The sequence below is a fragment of the Penicillium chermesinum genome, assembly GCF_028974085.1.
Source record: "Penicillium chermesinum strain IBT 19713 chromosome Unknown utg000001l:1.0-1975020.0:1.0-1976611.0, whole genome shotgun sequence".
NCBI classification, from domain to species: Eukaryota; Fungi; Ascomycota; class Eurotiomycetes; order Eurotiales; family Aspergillaceae; genus Penicillium; species Penicillium chermesinum.
In genome coordinates this window covers 753301-770239 of record NW_026695311.1, presented here as the reverse complement: position 1 = coordinate 770239, position 16939 = coordinate 753301, and the positions used below count along the sequence as shown (strand labels likewise).

At 50.8% G+C, this 16939-nt stretch overlaps 8 protein-coding genes across 8 annotated transcripts; 6 read left to right on the top strand and 2 right to left on the bottom strand.

Annotated features, from left to right (window-relative positions):
- Positions 1 to 1393: 1393 nt before the first annotated feature.
- Positions 1394 to 1735, top strand: N7468_000304 (uncharacterized protein; the record flags this gene model as incomplete). The annotated part of the gene is made up of 1 exon (XM_058469601.1): positions 1394 to 1735. The coding sequence occupies one exon, from the start codon at positions 1394 to 1396 to the stop codon at positions 1733 to 1735; it is 342 nt and encodes a 113-aa protein (XP_058335632.1).
- Positions 1736 to 4445: 2710 nt separating this feature from the next.
- N7468_000303 (signal recognition particle receptor subunit alpha) lies at positions 4446 to 6506 on the bottom strand (the record flags this gene model as incomplete). Its single annotated transcript, XM_058469600.1, has 4 exons — positions 4446 to 4583; positions 4666 to 5864; positions 5938 to 6220; positions 6285 to 6506. The coding sequence occupies 4 exons, from the start codon at positions 6504 to 6506 to the stop codon at positions 4446 to 4448; spliced, it is 1842 nt and encodes a 613-aa protein (XP_058335631.1).
- A 284-nt stretch (positions 6507 to 6790) lies between these two features.
- N7468_000302 (protein transporter YIF1) lies at positions 6791 to 7974 on the top strand (the record flags this gene model as incomplete). The annotated part of the gene is made up of 5 exons (XM_058469599.1): positions 6791 to 7099; positions 7159 to 7429; positions 7482 to 7590; positions 7617 to 7710; positions 7774 to 7974. The coding sequence occupies 5 exons, from the start codon at positions 6791 to 6793 to the stop codon at positions 7972 to 7974; spliced, it is 984 nt and encodes a 327-aa protein (XP_058335630.1).
- A 1169-nt stretch (positions 7975 to 9143) lies between these two features.
- On the top strand, positions 9144 to 9850 carry N7468_000301 (60S ribosomal protein eL14; the record flags this gene model as incomplete). The annotated part of the gene is made up of 3 exons (XM_058469598.1): positions 9144 to 9269; positions 9424 to 9687; positions 9794 to 9850. 3 exons carry the CDS (start codon positions 9144 to 9146, stop codon positions 9848 to 9850), a joined length of 447 nt encoding a protein of 148 aa, XP_058335629.1.
- Positions 9851 to 10564: 714 nt separating this feature from the next.
- Positions 10565 to 11334, top strand: N7468_000300 (nascent polypeptide-associated complex subunit alpha; the record flags this gene model as incomplete). Its single annotated transcript, XM_058469597.1, has 3 exons — positions 10565 to 10795; positions 10901 to 10959; positions 11013 to 11334. 3 exons carry the CDS (start codon positions 10565 to 10567, stop codon positions 11332 to 11334), a joined length of 612 nt encoding a protein of 203 aa, XP_058335628.1.
- Positions 11335 to 11737: 403 nt separating this feature from the next.
- On the top strand, positions 11738 to 12469 carry N7468_000299 (F1F0 ATP synthase subunit d; the record flags this gene model as incomplete). Its single annotated transcript, XM_058469596.1, has 3 exons — positions 11738 to 11746; positions 11835 to 12377; positions 12440 to 12469. 3 exons carry the CDS (start codon positions 11738 to 11740, stop codon positions 12467 to 12469), a joined length of 582 nt encoding a protein of 193 aa, XP_058335627.1.
- A 1239-nt stretch (positions 12470 to 13708) lies between these two features.
- N7468_000298 (uncharacterized protein) lies at positions 13709 to 14551 on the top strand (the record flags this gene model as incomplete). The annotated part of the gene is made up of 1 exon (XM_058469595.1): positions 13709 to 14551. The coding sequence occupies one exon, from the start codon at positions 13709 to 13711 to the stop codon at positions 14549 to 14551; it is 843 nt and encodes a 280-aa protein (XP_058335626.1).
- A 440-nt stretch (positions 14552 to 14991) lies between these two features.
- N7468_000297 (uncharacterized protein) lies at positions 14992 to 15291 on the bottom strand (the record flags this gene model as incomplete). The annotated part of the gene is made up of 2 exons (XM_058469594.1): positions 14992 to 15171; positions 15271 to 15291. The coding sequence occupies 2 exons, from the start codon at positions 15289 to 15291 to the stop codon at positions 14992 to 14994; spliced, it is 201 nt and encodes a 66-aa protein (XP_058335625.1).
- Positions 15292 to 16939: the final 1648 nt, after the last annotated feature.

Here is a 16939-nt window from a genome sequence, read left to right as displayed (position 1 = left end):
GAGCGAATTTCATCGATTCTGGACTGGAGGGTTTACGTCTGAAACAGCGATGTCAAGTTCCAACGCATCTCCTGCCCCGTGCAGACTACCCGCGCATCATTCTCGATCCGGCCCCGGGGCCCCGGGGGCCTTTTCGATAATTATGTAACCTAGCAGATTATAACTAAGTACTTCATATGTCGTCTCGTTTATCTACTATTATAGTCGAAATGGACCAACTCCATCCCGCATATAGTATCAGTATCAAACAAACCCAAAACAATCATGCTCGGATTAAACGTTTCTAAGGACATAAAAGCGGGGAATGGAATAGCGGCTGGCCAATTATTAGCTACATAACTCATTATTATGTAGCCATGCCAGCCATGATTGTATAGTGGGTCTGGTGCTCCTTAGCCATGTGATAATAATGCTGACTCTGCCTTTCGGTCCCGTTCAACTGGGTGCCCGTATTTGATGGGGTAGGTGGCAGAAGCGGTATGCACACGGACCTTTACTTTGGCCCCTATAGTAGTGTACTCACTCTTAAGTGGATTGTCACGTGATGGGACTGACCTGGGCCTTGTCTAGCTAGAGCACCTTGGGCGCTTGAACCCCCATCCGGTCACACCTGGGGAGAGCGATCATGGCTTACTGGTAGATGTATAAATTGCGTTATTCCCCAGACGGACAGCCGGGTTTAAAAGGAAGGCTCGAAAATACCACAGCATTCTACGTTGTGGCCGCTAATCGTACTGCTATGATCATACCGAAGCACCAGTATAGAGATCCGCTTCTGCTCTGGTCAGACATGGTCTTCTCGAGTTAGACAGGTTCAAGTGGTTTGCACAGCTTGAGTGATTTCCTGTCCCACCGACGCCCTTTCACAGTCCATTTCTCCGAGCCTCCCCTCGGAAAATCTAGATCATGCACGCAGATGCCGAGCTCCTGCCCCGTACAGAAAGTGGAGAAGCAGCACGTTGACGCGGGGAAATTGTCAGCGTGTCAGGGATCCATGGGTGCGACCGACAAATCAGGCTGGCAGGTCATCCAAACTTGGATAGAATTAATCGTGATTGGCTGCATTAGGGACCGGTCGCTTCCAAGAAATGGGGTAGACACGATATGTACTTCTCGAACAGACCAATAGAGGCCAAAGTCCGGTTCAACGAGGGAAGTTACCCGATGACACTGCCATGACGCCAACTGATCAAGAGTCGTGGACTCTGATTCACTGTTTCATAGGACAGGCCCAAGCTAGAGGGTTCTAGTGTTACGTCACGACCGTTCACCTGAATAAACATAAGCCGAGGATCCCCAGACCTTGAGATGGATGAAAGCGTGCATCTCAACCCTCGTGGTCTACGTCTGCTCCGAACTCCACTGGCAACCCCTAGCGATTCAAATTATCACGATGTCGGGTCTATTGCACGATATTGAAGACACGATAACCGATCACGATCGGGCCTCGAGCAGCAGCTCAAATGATACTGGTAACAGACTTGGAGCAAGTGGTGAGGACAATAGATCCCCGGACCTGCTGCGACGATCCCCGCTGATCATTTCACCAGAACAACGCGATAAAAATTCATCAGCACCGTCGGACGACAATAATATTCCCTCAGCCAAGGACTTAGTGCATGATCCCAATGCGCCTGACGATGAGAATACGAATGAGGATCAGTGCGCCCTGTATTCGGGCGGAAGGAGAATGACTATGAAACAGGACACTCTCCTGTTCAGCCACGAGCGATAAGGGAAAATATTATAGCTGTCGATACCCTGGGTGTGATATCAAGGTCTATGGCTCACTTGTATTTGGGTACCTAAAGAGTCCAAATTCAAAATAAGCCGATGTACTTCATTCAACATGAGGGCGTATATATATATATGGTAGTACACCCGCTTGGAGGCAGCATGGTGATATTTTACGTCCATCGGGCTTTGCGATCTTATCAGGTCAATAATTTGTTCAGTGTACGTTATCCGCGAAGTATGAACGAAAGAATATTTTTAAACAATGGATATCCACTTTGAGACTGTATTGTGTGTCAAGGAAGCCAACATGGACAGTGTCAGAGGGCGCAGTACGGGTGGAGAGCCAGCTATGGAAAATAAAGCATAAAATTGAGTTCATTGCATCAACCAACCCCAAGTGGTCGAGTGGAACTCGGCTAACGTCTTCCTTGGTCTAGTGGTGATGATTTCCGCTTGTCAATCCGATAAGCGCGGGAGACCGGGGTTCGATTCCCCGAGGGAGAGATTTCTTTTTTGTCTATTTTTGGACCTCATTCCCCCCTTCACCTGCCAAATAGTTGTTATACTTTATGCTTTTTTTGCCCCTTTCATTATTACCGACAAACACGTCAAATAGCCTCTGCTGTGAAAACGCCCGAGGCTGAAGTGGAGGGCGGAGTGGGAGCCTCGCGTTGTATTGAAAAAGATGATCCCTCAGTTAAATCCCCCCCTTGGATGATGCAGTTGATGACCGCCGCAAACAAGCCACCCGGTCAGTATTGGCATGTCGACTTAGCTCCTCCTTCCGTTGTATCCAGCTAAGAAGCAAGAGCCAGGGAATAATTGGCTGGCAGATCGGGCGCCGTTGTAGACAGGCAGGGTAGTACATTATTTCTGCTTTCGAAAAGGCTTCTCCAATTTAGTACACAAGTAGAAGCCATGAAGGTCGGGTAGTTGTAAGAAGAGAAAACACAGAGGCAGCAAATTTTTTTGCCAGTATCTGGCGGAAAAATCGGGAAATTTGAACCTGGTGGATTTTGCTGGATCCTGGTGTCACCTTCTAGCACTGGGTGTAAATACGTCTGTAGTACCCAAAAGGAAGAATCTGCATACGAAGACTGGTCGATTGAAATGAAATCTGGTGTTGTTTTCTAAACAATAGGTGTGGCATTTCTTCAGACTGCACATTAGAGGCTACTATTTCAGATATCCAGGCGAGAACGCACGAATCGAACTTGCAACGTGCTCACCATCCAACCCGCAATCTTTTCCTTGCTTCGTTTATCTCTCGAGTTAGCCGTCTCTCCATGAAACAATATCGCTCTCTCTTCTGGTGCATAGCCTTTCGTTTCAGGGGGAAATAAGTAAATTACTGGAAGTATCCCCGCCAAGAGCAACGGAACACAAAATGATATCTTAAACCCAATCTATTCATGTCCATCGGGTTGGAAAATGACGCAATAATTGTGAGCCATAGTTATGGAGACATCATATCCACATACAGCCCTTTATAATGGAGCGAGTAGAGGAAGATATCTGCTGAGTACCCGAGCAGAAGTGTTGTCTATGCAAAATCAGACTAGTAAAGGGAGTAGACGATGCACACGACAACCATCACCACCACTCTTGCTGCCTTCAAGAAGATTCCTGGCTTGCTTCATGCGGAAGTGCCGCGTGACGAATGGGCCGGGTCTGTTTGACCGAGGAAATGTACTGTGTAAGTGCGGCGATCGCTCTACTAGATCTCTTAACTAAAATATCACCGAACCCTGTAGCGACACAGTAATTTTCCCTACTCCTTATGACTAAGTTTAATTAAACTTTCAAATTGAGCCTGTAAGGTATAGCTCGGTGCTGCTTGCGTTGCTTAATGAACGTAATCGAGGTCCCCTTGGCCCGGCATGCCCTACAACATCGGAGCACCAACACGGCGGATAATGGTAGCGAAGGTTGAGTGGGGCAATCATTGCGAAATAAATCGCTCGTATTGGTCAAGAGCCCAAAAACCTCACATCACCCCACCCTCAGCCCACATACCCCTCTTTCCCAAGTTTTATTCAAGCAAGGCCGGCTGGCCCAATGGCAAGGCGCTTGACTACGAATCAAGAGATTGCAGGTTCGACCCCTGCGTCGGTCAATTCTTTTTGCTCTTTGCCAAAGATGGATTCAATTTTTTATTCGCTTTCGACGAGGGATTCCGTGGAGCATGGGAGGCCTTTCTACCACGGGTGGCTGAAAAACGGTCTGGGCGTCGAAATACGTCGAGCCAATGTAGATTCAAATTGCTAATGTGCTATTTGCAATGTGAGCCTCGACGTATAAGCTAGAACAAGCGCAGATACTTACTAGGCAATAATAACTGCGAGATCAAGATCCGGTGGTAAGCTTAATTTTCTTAGCTTCAATATCGTGCTCTTCTCCTCTTCTCTTATAGGGCATGGCAGCGCAGGAAAGGCCCATGTGTGACTTCAATATTGAGTGATACAGAGAAAGGAAAGTGCCCTGAAAGACGGGTGGTGATATAAAGAATCAACGAAACGCTGAAAAGATCAAGGCCAACCTCACTTAGAACATGCGGAAAATATGCATTGGAATGCCATATTTGCCGTTTAGCTGGGATAAACGAACATGATGTACAGAACTATGAGGGATGGCGTGATAGGATAGCTTAGCGTATAAGGCAGATAATAACTATAAATAGAGCCCAGCTTATGAGCCCGACTGAATAATTACTTCATCAAAAGGTTGACAGCCCAAGGGACACTCAGTCCTCGCAAATCGCCATAGTGCTGGCCAACGCCTAAGAAAACAATGGGGATGCCCGTAGCGTGGACCATGCTGACTGAGAGTTCCAACCATATCACCCACTGTATCACACTTGCTGATAATAAATCCATCTAAGTTCCGCCCCGTTCCGAATGCCTGATTGAAGTTGCGTGCTTGCATAACGCTGTCAGTGCCAACCAACGCTTCGCCCACCATGAAGATCTTGTCTGGCTTTGCAAACTTGGCGAACTTCTCCAGCGAAGACATGAGCCGCTGGTCATTGTGGCGACGGCCAGCAGTATCAATCAACACAACATCGAATTTGTTTGCAGCACCATATTCAACAGCATCTTTGGCAACATTGGCGGCATCCTTGCCGTAGCCCTTTTCGTATAACTCGACCTCACCAACGTTCTCGCGGGAGCTGAGCTCCTGCAAGTTGCGCGCGTGCACACGCAGCTGCTCCACTGCACCAGAACGGAAGGTATCACACGCGGCGATCAGAACTCGATAGTTGTTCTGCAGGAGGAAGAAACAAATTTTGCTCAGATTAGTCGACTTGCCGACACCGTTCACACCGACAATGGATATGACATAGGGGCGTGGAGCGTGTTGCTTGGTGGTTGGCGCTGTCACGGCGTTGATCTCACGAAGAAGATCCAAGGAAGAAGTTGGTGTCAGAATGTTTCGCAATGAGGACTCCATAGCGATGCGCAATGCTGCATCAACGCTTTGGAAGTTGGCAGTCTTCTTGCCCACCAACTCCTGCTTAACACCCTCGCAGAGACGCAGAGCAGCCTCACGAGCGACGTTCTTCTTCAGCAGATGGTCCTCCATCACTTTAAGCGGCTTCTCGAGATCAGCTGCCGTAAGCACTTTCCCACCAACAATGTTGCGGAAAAATCCCCCGATGGCATTGAAGCCAGAGCCAACGACCCCAGAGGAGGCGTTATTTTTAGCCTTCGCAGCATCAGCGTTGTCTAAGATATCATGCACCTCATCACCTAGCTCCTTCAGAACGAACTGGCCTTTCTCTGTTCTACGGCCCCATTCGTCCTGCAAAACAGCCTCGACTGCAGGAGCTGCAGATTCATCCCCAGCTGGAGCGGAATAATCCAAAACCTCGCCGTCATCCTCATCTGCGTAGCCGCTCGCATCCCACTTGCGCATCTTTTTAGCTGAGCCCTTCACAGGCTTTTTGTTACGAGAAGTTTCATCGCCAGACGAGGCATTGGTGCTGGCATTTGCAGCCTTGCGCGCACGGCGAGATACTCGGCCGCCTGGGCCAGCCTGAGTGGTGAGAAGGTGGTTGCTGGCGGGTGTCGAAGACCTAGAAATATCAGGAGTTGTCGGTGGCGTGACCTCATCAGAGGTCGCCCCGGCTAGCGCAGCTTGTTGCTGCGCTTCGTGATCATCAGTGACGAGTCCATAAACTACATGAGACAGGATCCATACCCTTCTTTAGGCCAGGGATAGGCGGCGGGGGTGGACCTCCGTTGTCTGACTGGACAAGCGGGTCCTTCTTCTCCTCTGTCTCGGCAGTGTATGTGTCTGCGATGCTGCCGGTATTGTCCTCGAGCTCGCGCACCTGCTGTTCGAAGTACGGATCGAACTTGTACGTGGTGATTCTGACCCGGTTTCCCTTCAACTGGTCCTTGTAGACATCCGTGAAAATCGTCGAGATATTTTCCAACAGTTTGTCGATCCATCCGAGGTGTAGCAGCGATTGATAAACGGCCTATCAAGAGCATAGTCAGTTTCGCGATACGGTAGACGAGATCATGCGACATCCGCCGACATACCACAAAGATCAAATTGAATTCCTTGGCTCGCTTCCATTTCAGGGTGTATTTCTCCTTCTTGTAAGTGGGCGAGGCCCCAGATGAGCTTTGCTGAGGCGCCGCTTTCTCCTCGATAAAGACGTCGTTGATTAGGCTGTTAATGACATGGCTGCCCACCGGTGCGTAGGACCTGGACCACAGCACAACGCCGGAGGTAGTGAGGATTTCAAAAGCTTCCAGCATTATGAAATGATGGCCTCCGGATTGAAGACGAAAAGAAAAGAGGAGATAATTGAGGTGCGGGGTGAGGGAGCGCAAAGGGAAAGAAAGTTGTGTGGCGGCGTCGCCCGAAAACTGATGTTCGAAGATCGGAGCACTAGCGGGATCTTCAGCCACGTATAAACACCTTCTCTCTGTAAACTACCACCACCTCAGGCGCCTACACTTCGGCCTTCCTTGCCCTGTTTCCTACCGTCCGACAAATCCAGCTTCTTCATCGATCTTTCTCCTGTAATACCAGGAACACAATGTATCGGGGCTCCTTCGCACCGCCACCTGCGCAGTCGCCGCCTCTGCACCACCCCGTCCCGCAACACGTCTCGACCGTACCCATGATGCGCTCACCACCCCCTCCCTCTGCACAACAGACACCGAATGCTGGATATGGAGGCGGAAGCGCAGCAGGAGGAAACCCATACCAGCCGTCGCCAGCCCAAGGAAGCGGAGCGAGTTATGGCCCTGGGTTTGGCCAGTTTATGACCGATCCAACTGCGCAGATGGGATTCCAGGTCGGCCGGACTGCAATGGCCGCAGGACAGGAGTACATGGAGCAGAATGTATTGGGATACCATTTTCTCGATCTGCGTGATAGGAATTTACTAACAGCCATCTTTAGTTCAATCGTTATGTGTCCATTCCTGCCCTGAAGCATTACTTTAACGTTTCCAATTCCTATGTCTTGAAGAAGCTGGCCCTCGTTCTCTTCCCATGGCGACACAAGCCATGGTCTCGCCAGCAAGCCCGCAATCAAACCGGCCCGAACGGCCAAATGACACAGCAATATTCATCCATATTCCTGCCTCCTCGCGATGACCTCAACTCGCCAGATATGTACATCCCCGTTATGGCTATGGTGACATATATTCTGTTGTCAGTGCTGCTCTCGGGTTTCCGGGGGCGATTTCCACCCAGAATTGCTCGGTTCGCTCACCACCACAGCTATTGCTGTGGTCATCTTCGAGATTGTTTGCTTGAAGATAGCTATGTACATGCTTAGCATCAACAATGACTCCCAGCTTCTGGATCTCGTGGCATACTCAGGGTACAAGTTCGTGGGCATCATCGTTACCTTAGTGGCTGCGGAGATCCTGACCCCCGGTCGGGAACAGGAGGCTGGGTTGGCTGGGTCACTTTCGTCTACACCTACTTGGCCAATGGCTTCTTCTTGGTAAGTGCTTCGCTACCTCCCTCGTTCACTCCCGGCGGTCACTAACCTGCTATTCCACTCCAGCTCCGCTCTCTCAAATATGTCCTGCTCCCCGACAGCAACGACTCCAACATGAACGCCGCAAGCATGCAGATTGTTGGCCGCCCTCAACGCTCTAAGCGCACACAATTTTTGTTTGCCTATTCCTACCTCGTCCAGCTCCTGTTCATGTGGCTGCTCAGCCGAGAGGGGCCTTCGGCGGCGGCCTCACGCGCAAGCTCTTGATAGAGTGCATGGTGTTTTGAGGGATCTCGGCCGTGGCATAGACAGATGTGGATGTGGAAAGAGGTCGCAGATGGGGGCATTTTAGCACATTGATCTGGCGTCTTGGCGAACTGCACGCTAGCCTAAGTTGTCATGATATAGCACGACTTATTATAATCAAAAATTCCAATGGTAAGCGGTTTTTTTTTTTAAAGATATTGTATTTACGGGAGAGATTCAGAGGCATAAATGAAGAGTATTGGATTTCATGAGTGCTAAGTTAAAGGAGTCGACTAAAGATATGCATTTCCTATAATTCTTATATCCAGTTAGCACATGATTATGACAGTGCTGTGTGATGCATTGCAATGAATGTCAAGGTTCTCAGAGATCTTGGTGAAAGGAAATTTCAGCTGCCCGTAGGCATCAATTACTATCTAGGCGTGATAAAGTTTGTAATCATCGAACCGAGGGGGTGTAGAGCGCATGCAAAGTCAGAAGAAAAAAAAAGGTTACATACCCTGTATTCGGAGTTTGCGACGTGTCAAGGCGGGTCAAGGGTAAGAGCTAGAGATCTTCGAGCTGTCAGCAAAGTCCACCGAAAGCTTTTGGCGTTAATGGAGCAAGTCAGGAAAATATCAGAATATGTAAGAAATTGAATATCATCCAGCAGCGCTGTATCGAGAACCCCGGCGAGGGCCTCACAGACACCGGGTCAATCGCAAATTACCGCATCATGTAAGAAGAGGCAGATGGAAAGAAAGCTTGCACATACCATAAGGTTAGTCTTGCATAATGGATGGCATGTTAGTGCACTGTAAGGAATCGTTGCATGTCTCTTTGCAGAGCTTGGAGCTTTCAACAGCTTATGAGCTACATTTGCTCATGGAGGAAAACAGCAGAGCAGGGCGGAAAAAAATGCAAGAAAACTTACCGGTCGGAAAAAAGTAGTCCCGGATCCAGCGGATGGCTGACCTAATTCAACCCTAGGACCTCCACGGTTGGCCCGCTAAGCGAGAAATTCTGTGGGCACATCCGAAATTCGCAGAGACGCTTTGGACTAACTGACTTCCTTCGACAACAACCCTCCCGACTCATCAACACCCCCGTCGACCGTGAGTGCCCCTGCGTGGAAGACAAGCAGAAAAATTCAGCAACTGAGTTATTTCGTTCTACAGAAAGCCTTCGCCATGGCCGATATCGATGTCAAGCTCGCTTCGTGGAAGCTGGTCGAGGTTGGCCGCCTGGTCTTGATCCGCCGCGGCCCCTACGCTGGCAAGCTCGCTGCCATCGTTGAGATTGTCGACCACCGCCGTGTATGTGAAAATCGCCTTGAAAAATGAATCCCGATCTCTCCCCATGGAGTCCGCGACAGTGCACCACGCATGGGACATTGAAGATGGCAACTCTGGGGGGGCAGAAAAAAGGATCGCAAAGAAATGATTGAACTGTTATTGACTGTGTTCGCAGGTCCTGGTCGACGGTCCCTCCGGTGAGGAGAAGAAGATCGTGCCCCGTCACGTCCTTCCCCTCGCTCACGCCACCCTCACTCCCTTCACCATCCCCCAGCTTCCCCGTGCTGCCGGTACCGGCCCCGTCAAGAAGCTTTGGGCTAAGAACGAGATCGATGGCAAGTGGGCCAACTCCAGCTTCTCCAAGAAGACCGAGCGTGCCGACCGACGGAAGAACCTGACCGACTTCGAGCGCTTCAAGGTCCTGCGCCTCCGCAAGCAGGTACGCTATAGAATTTACGATTGGTCAGACCCAGAGCGCATGGCTCAAGAGTCTGATCGATCCCCTTTTATTTGTGATTTGACGAGTACTAACACGTTCTCCCCAGGCCCGCTACGAGGTCCAGAAGTCTTTCGCTAAGGTTCGCGCTGCCACTAAGGCATAAATGATTATGAGGGTTGGTGCATAGGATGAAGGAGGTGTCCTGGGACGGGTTTCCATAGCTGGCATTTCTCCCAGCAAAATCGCTGTATGCATTATCCATCTACAGCAAAAATGATTCAAAAACCTTGATATCCTGCAAGGCCTTGTGTCATGTTCTCTCTGCGTTCTAAGCCGAAGAGGCTCTTTTTTTTCTATAGAATCGGGAGACCTTTCCTGAGAGAAATAATCAAGGAAAGCACAATTGTGTAGAACCAGATCCATAATTTTATTTCCATGTTAAAAGTAGCGAAATCGATATAGACTTATGTAGGCCAATCGTCACTGACTTTAGCATTGGGCTGTATAGGGCAATGTGTGGGCAAGATCTGGGGTGGGCGTAACCGCCTCGCTAACGATTTTCGGGCATCCGGTCGCACAGCTTCATCGACCTTGAACCTCACGAACACCAAAATCCATCCTCTTCCACCACAGCTGTTTCCCAGTGAACCAGGTGCGTTGAATTGCTGAATACCCCGTTCTCTCGGATTCCCACCCTCCAAAACCGCCAATTTCCGCTCGTGGGATTTGTGAGGTGGTGGTTACGGTCCCTCCCACTATACGTCCACCATCCCACTATGCCACCTCGAAAACCACCTTGTTGGCTTTCCACGGCGCGCGCATTTTGTCGCTAACTTCGGATTATTCAATTGTTCTCTAGACACCCTACACATTCAAAATGGCCGATCCCCGTGTTGAAGAACTCCCCGATGATGAGGTCCCCAAGACCAACGTTGAGGAGGGCAGCGACTCTGACTCCGAGGCTGGCGAGGGCGAGGCTTCCATCCCCGGCGGCGCCTCCGTCACCATCCACTCCCGTAACGAGAAGAAGGCTCGCAAGGCCATCGCTAAGCTTGGCCTGAAGCACGTCCCCGGCATCACCCGTGTCACTCTCCGCCGCCCCAAGAACGTATGTACAAATGTTTAAATCTAGCGATGCGGCTGGAGTGGTGCATGAATGCTGCAGTTGAGCATTGCTGAGAATCTGGGACTTCATGTATTAACGGCTCGGTAGATTCTTTTCGTCGTCAACCAGCCCGATGTCTACCGCTCTCCCAACAGCAACACCTGGATGTATGTACTTACCTGTCGTCCTCTCTATATGTTTTGATACTCATACCTTAAAGCATCTTCGGTGAGGCCAAGATCGAGGACCTGAACGCCCAGGCCCAGGCTTCCGCCGCTCAGCAGCTCGCTGCTGCTGAGGCTGCCGGTGACCACGCTGGTCACGACCACGACCACGACCACGGCAAGGGCAAGGCCCCTGAGGCTGAAGCTAAGAAGGACGAGGAGGAGGATGACGGTGCCCCCGTCGACGAGTCTGGCCTTGAGGCCAAGGATATCGAACTTGTCATGGCACAGGCCAACGTTTCCCGCAAGAAGGCCGTCAACGCTCTTCGGGAGAATGACAATGATATTGTCAACTCCATCATGGCTCTCAGCATATGAGGACCGATCACAAATTTTATTGAGTAGCGGTTCTCGAAAGCCTTGGGTTTGGCATCTGACACATGACTAGTCGGCTTGCCAATAGTGTACACAATTCCACCTTCCCAAAAAAAAAAGAATTGAACCAACTTTCAACGTAGCAAATGGTACCCCACGCGTAGAGGATTTTCGCAGGCAACCAAACGAGAGCCAGAATAAGCATTGAAATAAGAATCAATAGTACCATATTCGAAGCTGTCTTGCTCGTACGTTGCCATTGGCCAATGCTCGGATACCGGATCATCACGTGCCGCCCGCATCCAATCCTTTCCGACTCAAACTCGCCTTGCCCGAGACCTCCCTGCACATTGAAGCCTCCCCTCTCCTCCCTTCACCTCCACACACCAATTCTCTAGCCGTCACAATGGCCGCTGTACGTTCCCCCCCATGCTTAATTTTGCAGACCAGCCCGAATATCCCCGATAAACAACATCCGCTAACCCGCCCCTGCCCCGGAACAGCGCAGCGCTGCTCTGAAGATCGACTGGACCAAGGTGTCGAGCTCGCTCGGCCTCCGCGGCCAGACCGCCGCTTCTCTGCAGGCTTTCAAGAAGCGCAACGATGACGCCCGCCGCAAGGTCCAGGTCCTCTCCGAGACTCCCCAGACTGTCGACTTCTCCCACTACCGCAAGGTCCTGAAGAACCAGGCCATCGTCGACGAGATCGAGAACCACTTCAAGAACTTCAAGCCCGCCTCCTACGATGTCGGCCGCCAGCTGAAGGCCATTGATGCCTTCGAGGCACAGGCTGTCCAGAACGCCGAGGAAACCAAGGGCAAGATCGAGGCTGAGCTCGTTAACCTCCAGAAGACCCTGGAGAACATCGAGACTGCCCGTCCCTTCGAGGACCTCACTGTCGTACGTATCACTGGGGCCATATGGGCCAAGAAGGAATGGATTGCTGATTGTGTGTACAGGACGAGGTTGCGTCCGCCCAGCCCGAGATCGACGAAAAAGACTGCTTCCCTTGTCTCCAAGGGCAAGTGGATGCCACCCGGCTACAAGGTATGTGCTGCTTGCTTCTACTCTGGCTGTAGTGGAGGGATTCTGACCGAGTGTCCTTGCAGGAGCGCTTCGGCGACCTTTCTGCCGTCTAAACGATGGAATTACGTGTGCAACTGCGCCCTTTATCCCCCGTTGTGTCACACTACAAGATGTATTTGTTCAATTTCAATCATATGGCATTTTAGCCCGACTACGATTAAGTCCCTCCCATCCTTGGTGTGGTTTGCGGTTGGGATGTGTATAGAAACAATTCAAGTCAGATGGTTTCTGAGTTCCCTTTGTGAATCCACAGCCGTTTCTTTTGTCGTCATTACACTAGCTGCTTATACCGGTGATCTAGATGTGGACGTAGGGAGATTGGTATGGATATTGAGGGTATGGTAGTAGATAAATGCTATTTGCTATAGCCTTCGAGTTGTTTACTGAGCATCAAGAGCAAAGCTGGGGCACTATGCCTTAAGTTTGGCGACAATGCCCAGGTTCAGAGTACACATCTGAGCTGAAGGCTGCAAACAGGCAACCTTGCTTTATCTCGAACCCCGGAGCATAGTTACTTCCCAGGTGATTGGTCATCTAATCGAAAATCAAGCCTTTGGGCGGAGCATTTTAATTATGGTTCAAATGCGGACATTGAGGCGGGACATGTCCAACATTCATGGATACCACACAGACGAGTACTTCTCTTCCATTCGATTGCTCATGAGCGAGAACTATCAAAATGGATACAGCTATAGAGCTCTGGCTCCCCAGATCCAACCACTAACATTGTACTAATGACGAGCCACCTTTGGGTGGTGGATGTGTGGTGAATATAGTATGCAATGGACGTTAGTGTATATCAACGGTCGAGAACCGTGGGAAGCTAAATTTTGGAGAATGCCAATTGCAGAGTCGCCTACCCTCATCGACGGTTAATTGAAAAGGTTCTCAAGCCCAGAGGTCGATGTGTTTACACCTTCAAGCTTGAACGTAGAAGCTTCTAATCCCTGACTTAGCTTGGACCTGCCACTCGTGGATGAGCAGCGGGAATCCTTTGCCAAGACCGCGTTGAAGGTAAACCAGCTTCTCCCCTCCGCCCCAAAATAAACATCCAAGAACTGCTGCCTCATATTGATTCTTTTCTTCCGCGGCATGGACATACTGCAGCCACTCCCCGTGGACCTGAGCGTCATTGAATCAATGGCTACTGCTCCCCTCACCCGCCCAACCTCGCGCCTCGAATCACTGCCCGTAGAGATCCTGGAGCTGATTTTCCTACACAGTCTGGAAATTAACCTTCCACGCTCCACTCTGCACCTGAGTCGAGCTCTCAGCAACCCAGTTCTCTACACATGGTTTATCCGGCTGGCATTCAGCAGCCCAAACCGAAGCTCGCGCGATCTCTTCACCATAGACTTCTTACCCCACCACTCGACATCTGGAACCTCTCGCCCGAACAGCGCCAATCCCTCCAAACCGCGCTTCTAGAATGCTGCTGGTGCACACTCTCCTTCATGCGGCGCTGCCAACGTGACTACATGTACCATGTCATCCGCCATCAACGCAGCCAGCTCCAGCTCCGCTTCGACCCGGACGCCGAAGCCCAGCTCGCGCATCTAGACCCCTTCTTCACCGGCCTCTCGCACGCCGACCGCCCAAGCAACAGCAAGGGCGACGTGATCATCCCCTCGCGTGCCCCGGACGGCAGCCGCCGTAAACTCGCTCTCTGGTTCCACCGCGGCGCAGTGCAGATCCGGCCCCCGCGCGAGATCTTCATCGAAGACGACGTCTTCCGGCTGCCCTGCTCCAGCGCCATAGCGCCCGGCCGCATTCCGAACAAGCTCCTCCGAGAGCCGTGGACGAATGACAAGCTCGAGTTCCTGGAGCTGCTTTCGGCGGACTTTTATTTGCCGGAGGCGGAGGGGCTGCGCGAAAATATCTTGGCCAAGATGATTCGCAAGCGCCAGATTTCGCCCTTTCGGAGGCTGATGCGGATGAAGTTTCGGACGGCAGAGTGTCGGGTTCCTCAGGGTTGGCCGGTGCCGAAATTAATCTACCCGCTTGTGCGGAAGTATGGGGATGGGCCGGGGATGGGAGATCCGTTTGCGCTTTTCTTGCTGGATGAGCGGTGGGAGGATATTGCAGAGGCTGCGAAGGATAAGTTGATTCAATATGTCAATGTTGAATATGGCTAGTGGGGCTTATACTAAATAGTGTTTGAGGTGGAGTAACTTTTTTTTTGTTTTGTTTTTTGGGTTTACTTGTTTACAACAGTTCAGATGCTTATTTTATCAAGCAGTCACGACGTCATGATGAGCTACCAGGAAGGAAAGAGCTACCAGGAAGGAAAGAAGAGACTTGTCTTCAGTCGATAAATCCGTAAGGGAAAAAATAAGAATCACATTAAACACGCGTATCCCTGGGTATGTAACTGCGTAAAACCATAGAAGAGCGGTCGTGGCGCAAGCTCTTTGGCGAAGAAAAGAAGAACGTGCACAACGAGAAAAACGTCACCCGTAAACTCATACCAGAACCACGACTGGCTGTATGGAGTCGTGACGGAGCACCAGCATCCCAGTAGAAGCGCAACTGAAATCAAGTCATGGCTCCGAAATGTTCCTTTCCTGGACTATCGTCAGACCGCCGCCCTACGACGACGGCCACCACCTCTCCCCCCACAGTAACCGCAGGTCAGACAAGAGATGAGGACATCGAAGACGGTGACGATGCCGCTGATGATAGCGTGGAGAACAGAACCGATGGCGTTGACAATGGCCATGAGGCAAGCGCCGATAGAGCGGAAGACGCCCGCGATCTAGAAAGCCGTTAGGACCTTGAGCTTCAAGAGCCCACCAGACAGCAAGAGACCCTTGGGCTTCGCGTCGGTGGACCACAGGTTGCAGGTAAGACTTACGCATGAAACGACGGCACCCATGTTGAGTGATCAGACAAGTGGTTCCTGAGAAAGTTTTTTATTGTTTATGACTTTGGTTTGGTAGGGGAGGAAGCTGAGCTGGAAGCCGTGGCGTGGATGGAGGTATCGTTGAAGGGACGCATTGCGGGCGAGGAAGGTGGCTTAAGAAGGGCTTTTGCGGAAATATCCTACTGGAGAAAGCAAGTTTGCCCTTTCTCTCCGATTATCTAGGAGATACGTAACGGCTCGTCTGAAAAGGGAGAATGATAGACAGAACCCGCAGTGTGGCACCAGGGTTGATTGCGAGTGGAATGGTCCAGGTAGGGCTGAAACAAAGCACCAGAACTGACGTAGGGGCTGAAGTGAAATCAGATTGCTGATAGAGCTTATATTGGAAGATCGAGGATGGGGAATGGGAGAAGGACGAGGAATGGATAGAAATGCGCCGGGTTTAGACGATCAGGATCAGCCCCTGGCGACAGTTACCGGTTGACTTTAATGAAATTCCGTCATGGCGACGCTGGATCCGGCTTGCTTCCCTGATTTCCAGACGATCCTTGTCTTAGGTTCTGTCCCCGTGCTTCGCCATGGCCTCTGGTGGCTTGACTTTCGCATGAACCTGGAGCCTCTTGTTCGTGTCACTGCTGCAGTAACTGATGCAATGCCTACCTGTCGTTGGACAATGGCCCTAGTTTCTCGACATTGACTGGCTACGCGTCAATGTTGCTCAGGGTAGCCTTGACGTCACCATTGAGTGGCTGTCCACATTTTCTAGATGCCAACGCCACACAGGTGGGGGTGACGTTGCACGTGATTAATATCGGGCGAGCAGTCAATTTTTGCTGTCGGCTGGTTCTCCCGCCAATCACAGGAATGCTTCAGTTCTAACTGTCGATAGATGGATCATGCACGAACGGTCAGAGCTGGGAAAATTCGACTGCCTGTTGAGGTACGCGAGCCAACCGGGTAATGGACGGCACCTGTGCGGGTTCGCCAAGGTACATGTCACCTTGTCCAGGGGTATGATGTTTTATCTAGTACCTTTGTCTGCTGCATGGACTACTTCTGTACGAGGCAAGCTCTCTACCCAGCATTGGATGTCACTGGCTGGGAACGATGTCTTGCCGACATCATGCTCGTAGCGATCATCGAAACTCTGCCGACGCTTTTGGTCCGGTTCAATCAAGAGAGATAGCTTGAAAGTATGTCGAAGTATAGCCTCCGATGGTTCCCACTCAGATAGGACCCTAGTTCCTCTAATGGGCAACCACACATTCCCATGCTGCTCTTACCTGGATGAGGTTGACTTCATTCTGTTTCCTTAGCAATCACGTGTATCGGAAACTGGTTTCCTGGGAGGGCTACGGGGCTTGAGAAATGGGAAAAAGAAAGGGGCGATCTGACGTTATGCCAAATGACAGATCCCCACATTGATGATTTAAGGTTGAGATGAAACTTTCAACCATTTCTAGAAAGAAAACAAGGGCCAAGAACCTGTCAATTATAACCTCTCAAGCTTGACCCATGTCAGCCCCTGTTGGAAATAATTGCACGGCGCAAGTATGTCGAGCTGATATGGTGGAATCCGAGATCCTTAGGTGTAGAACATCGTACCGAACGAAAACGCATTGGATTCCAGATCCTTGCTTAGTTTCGGCGGTGATACCGC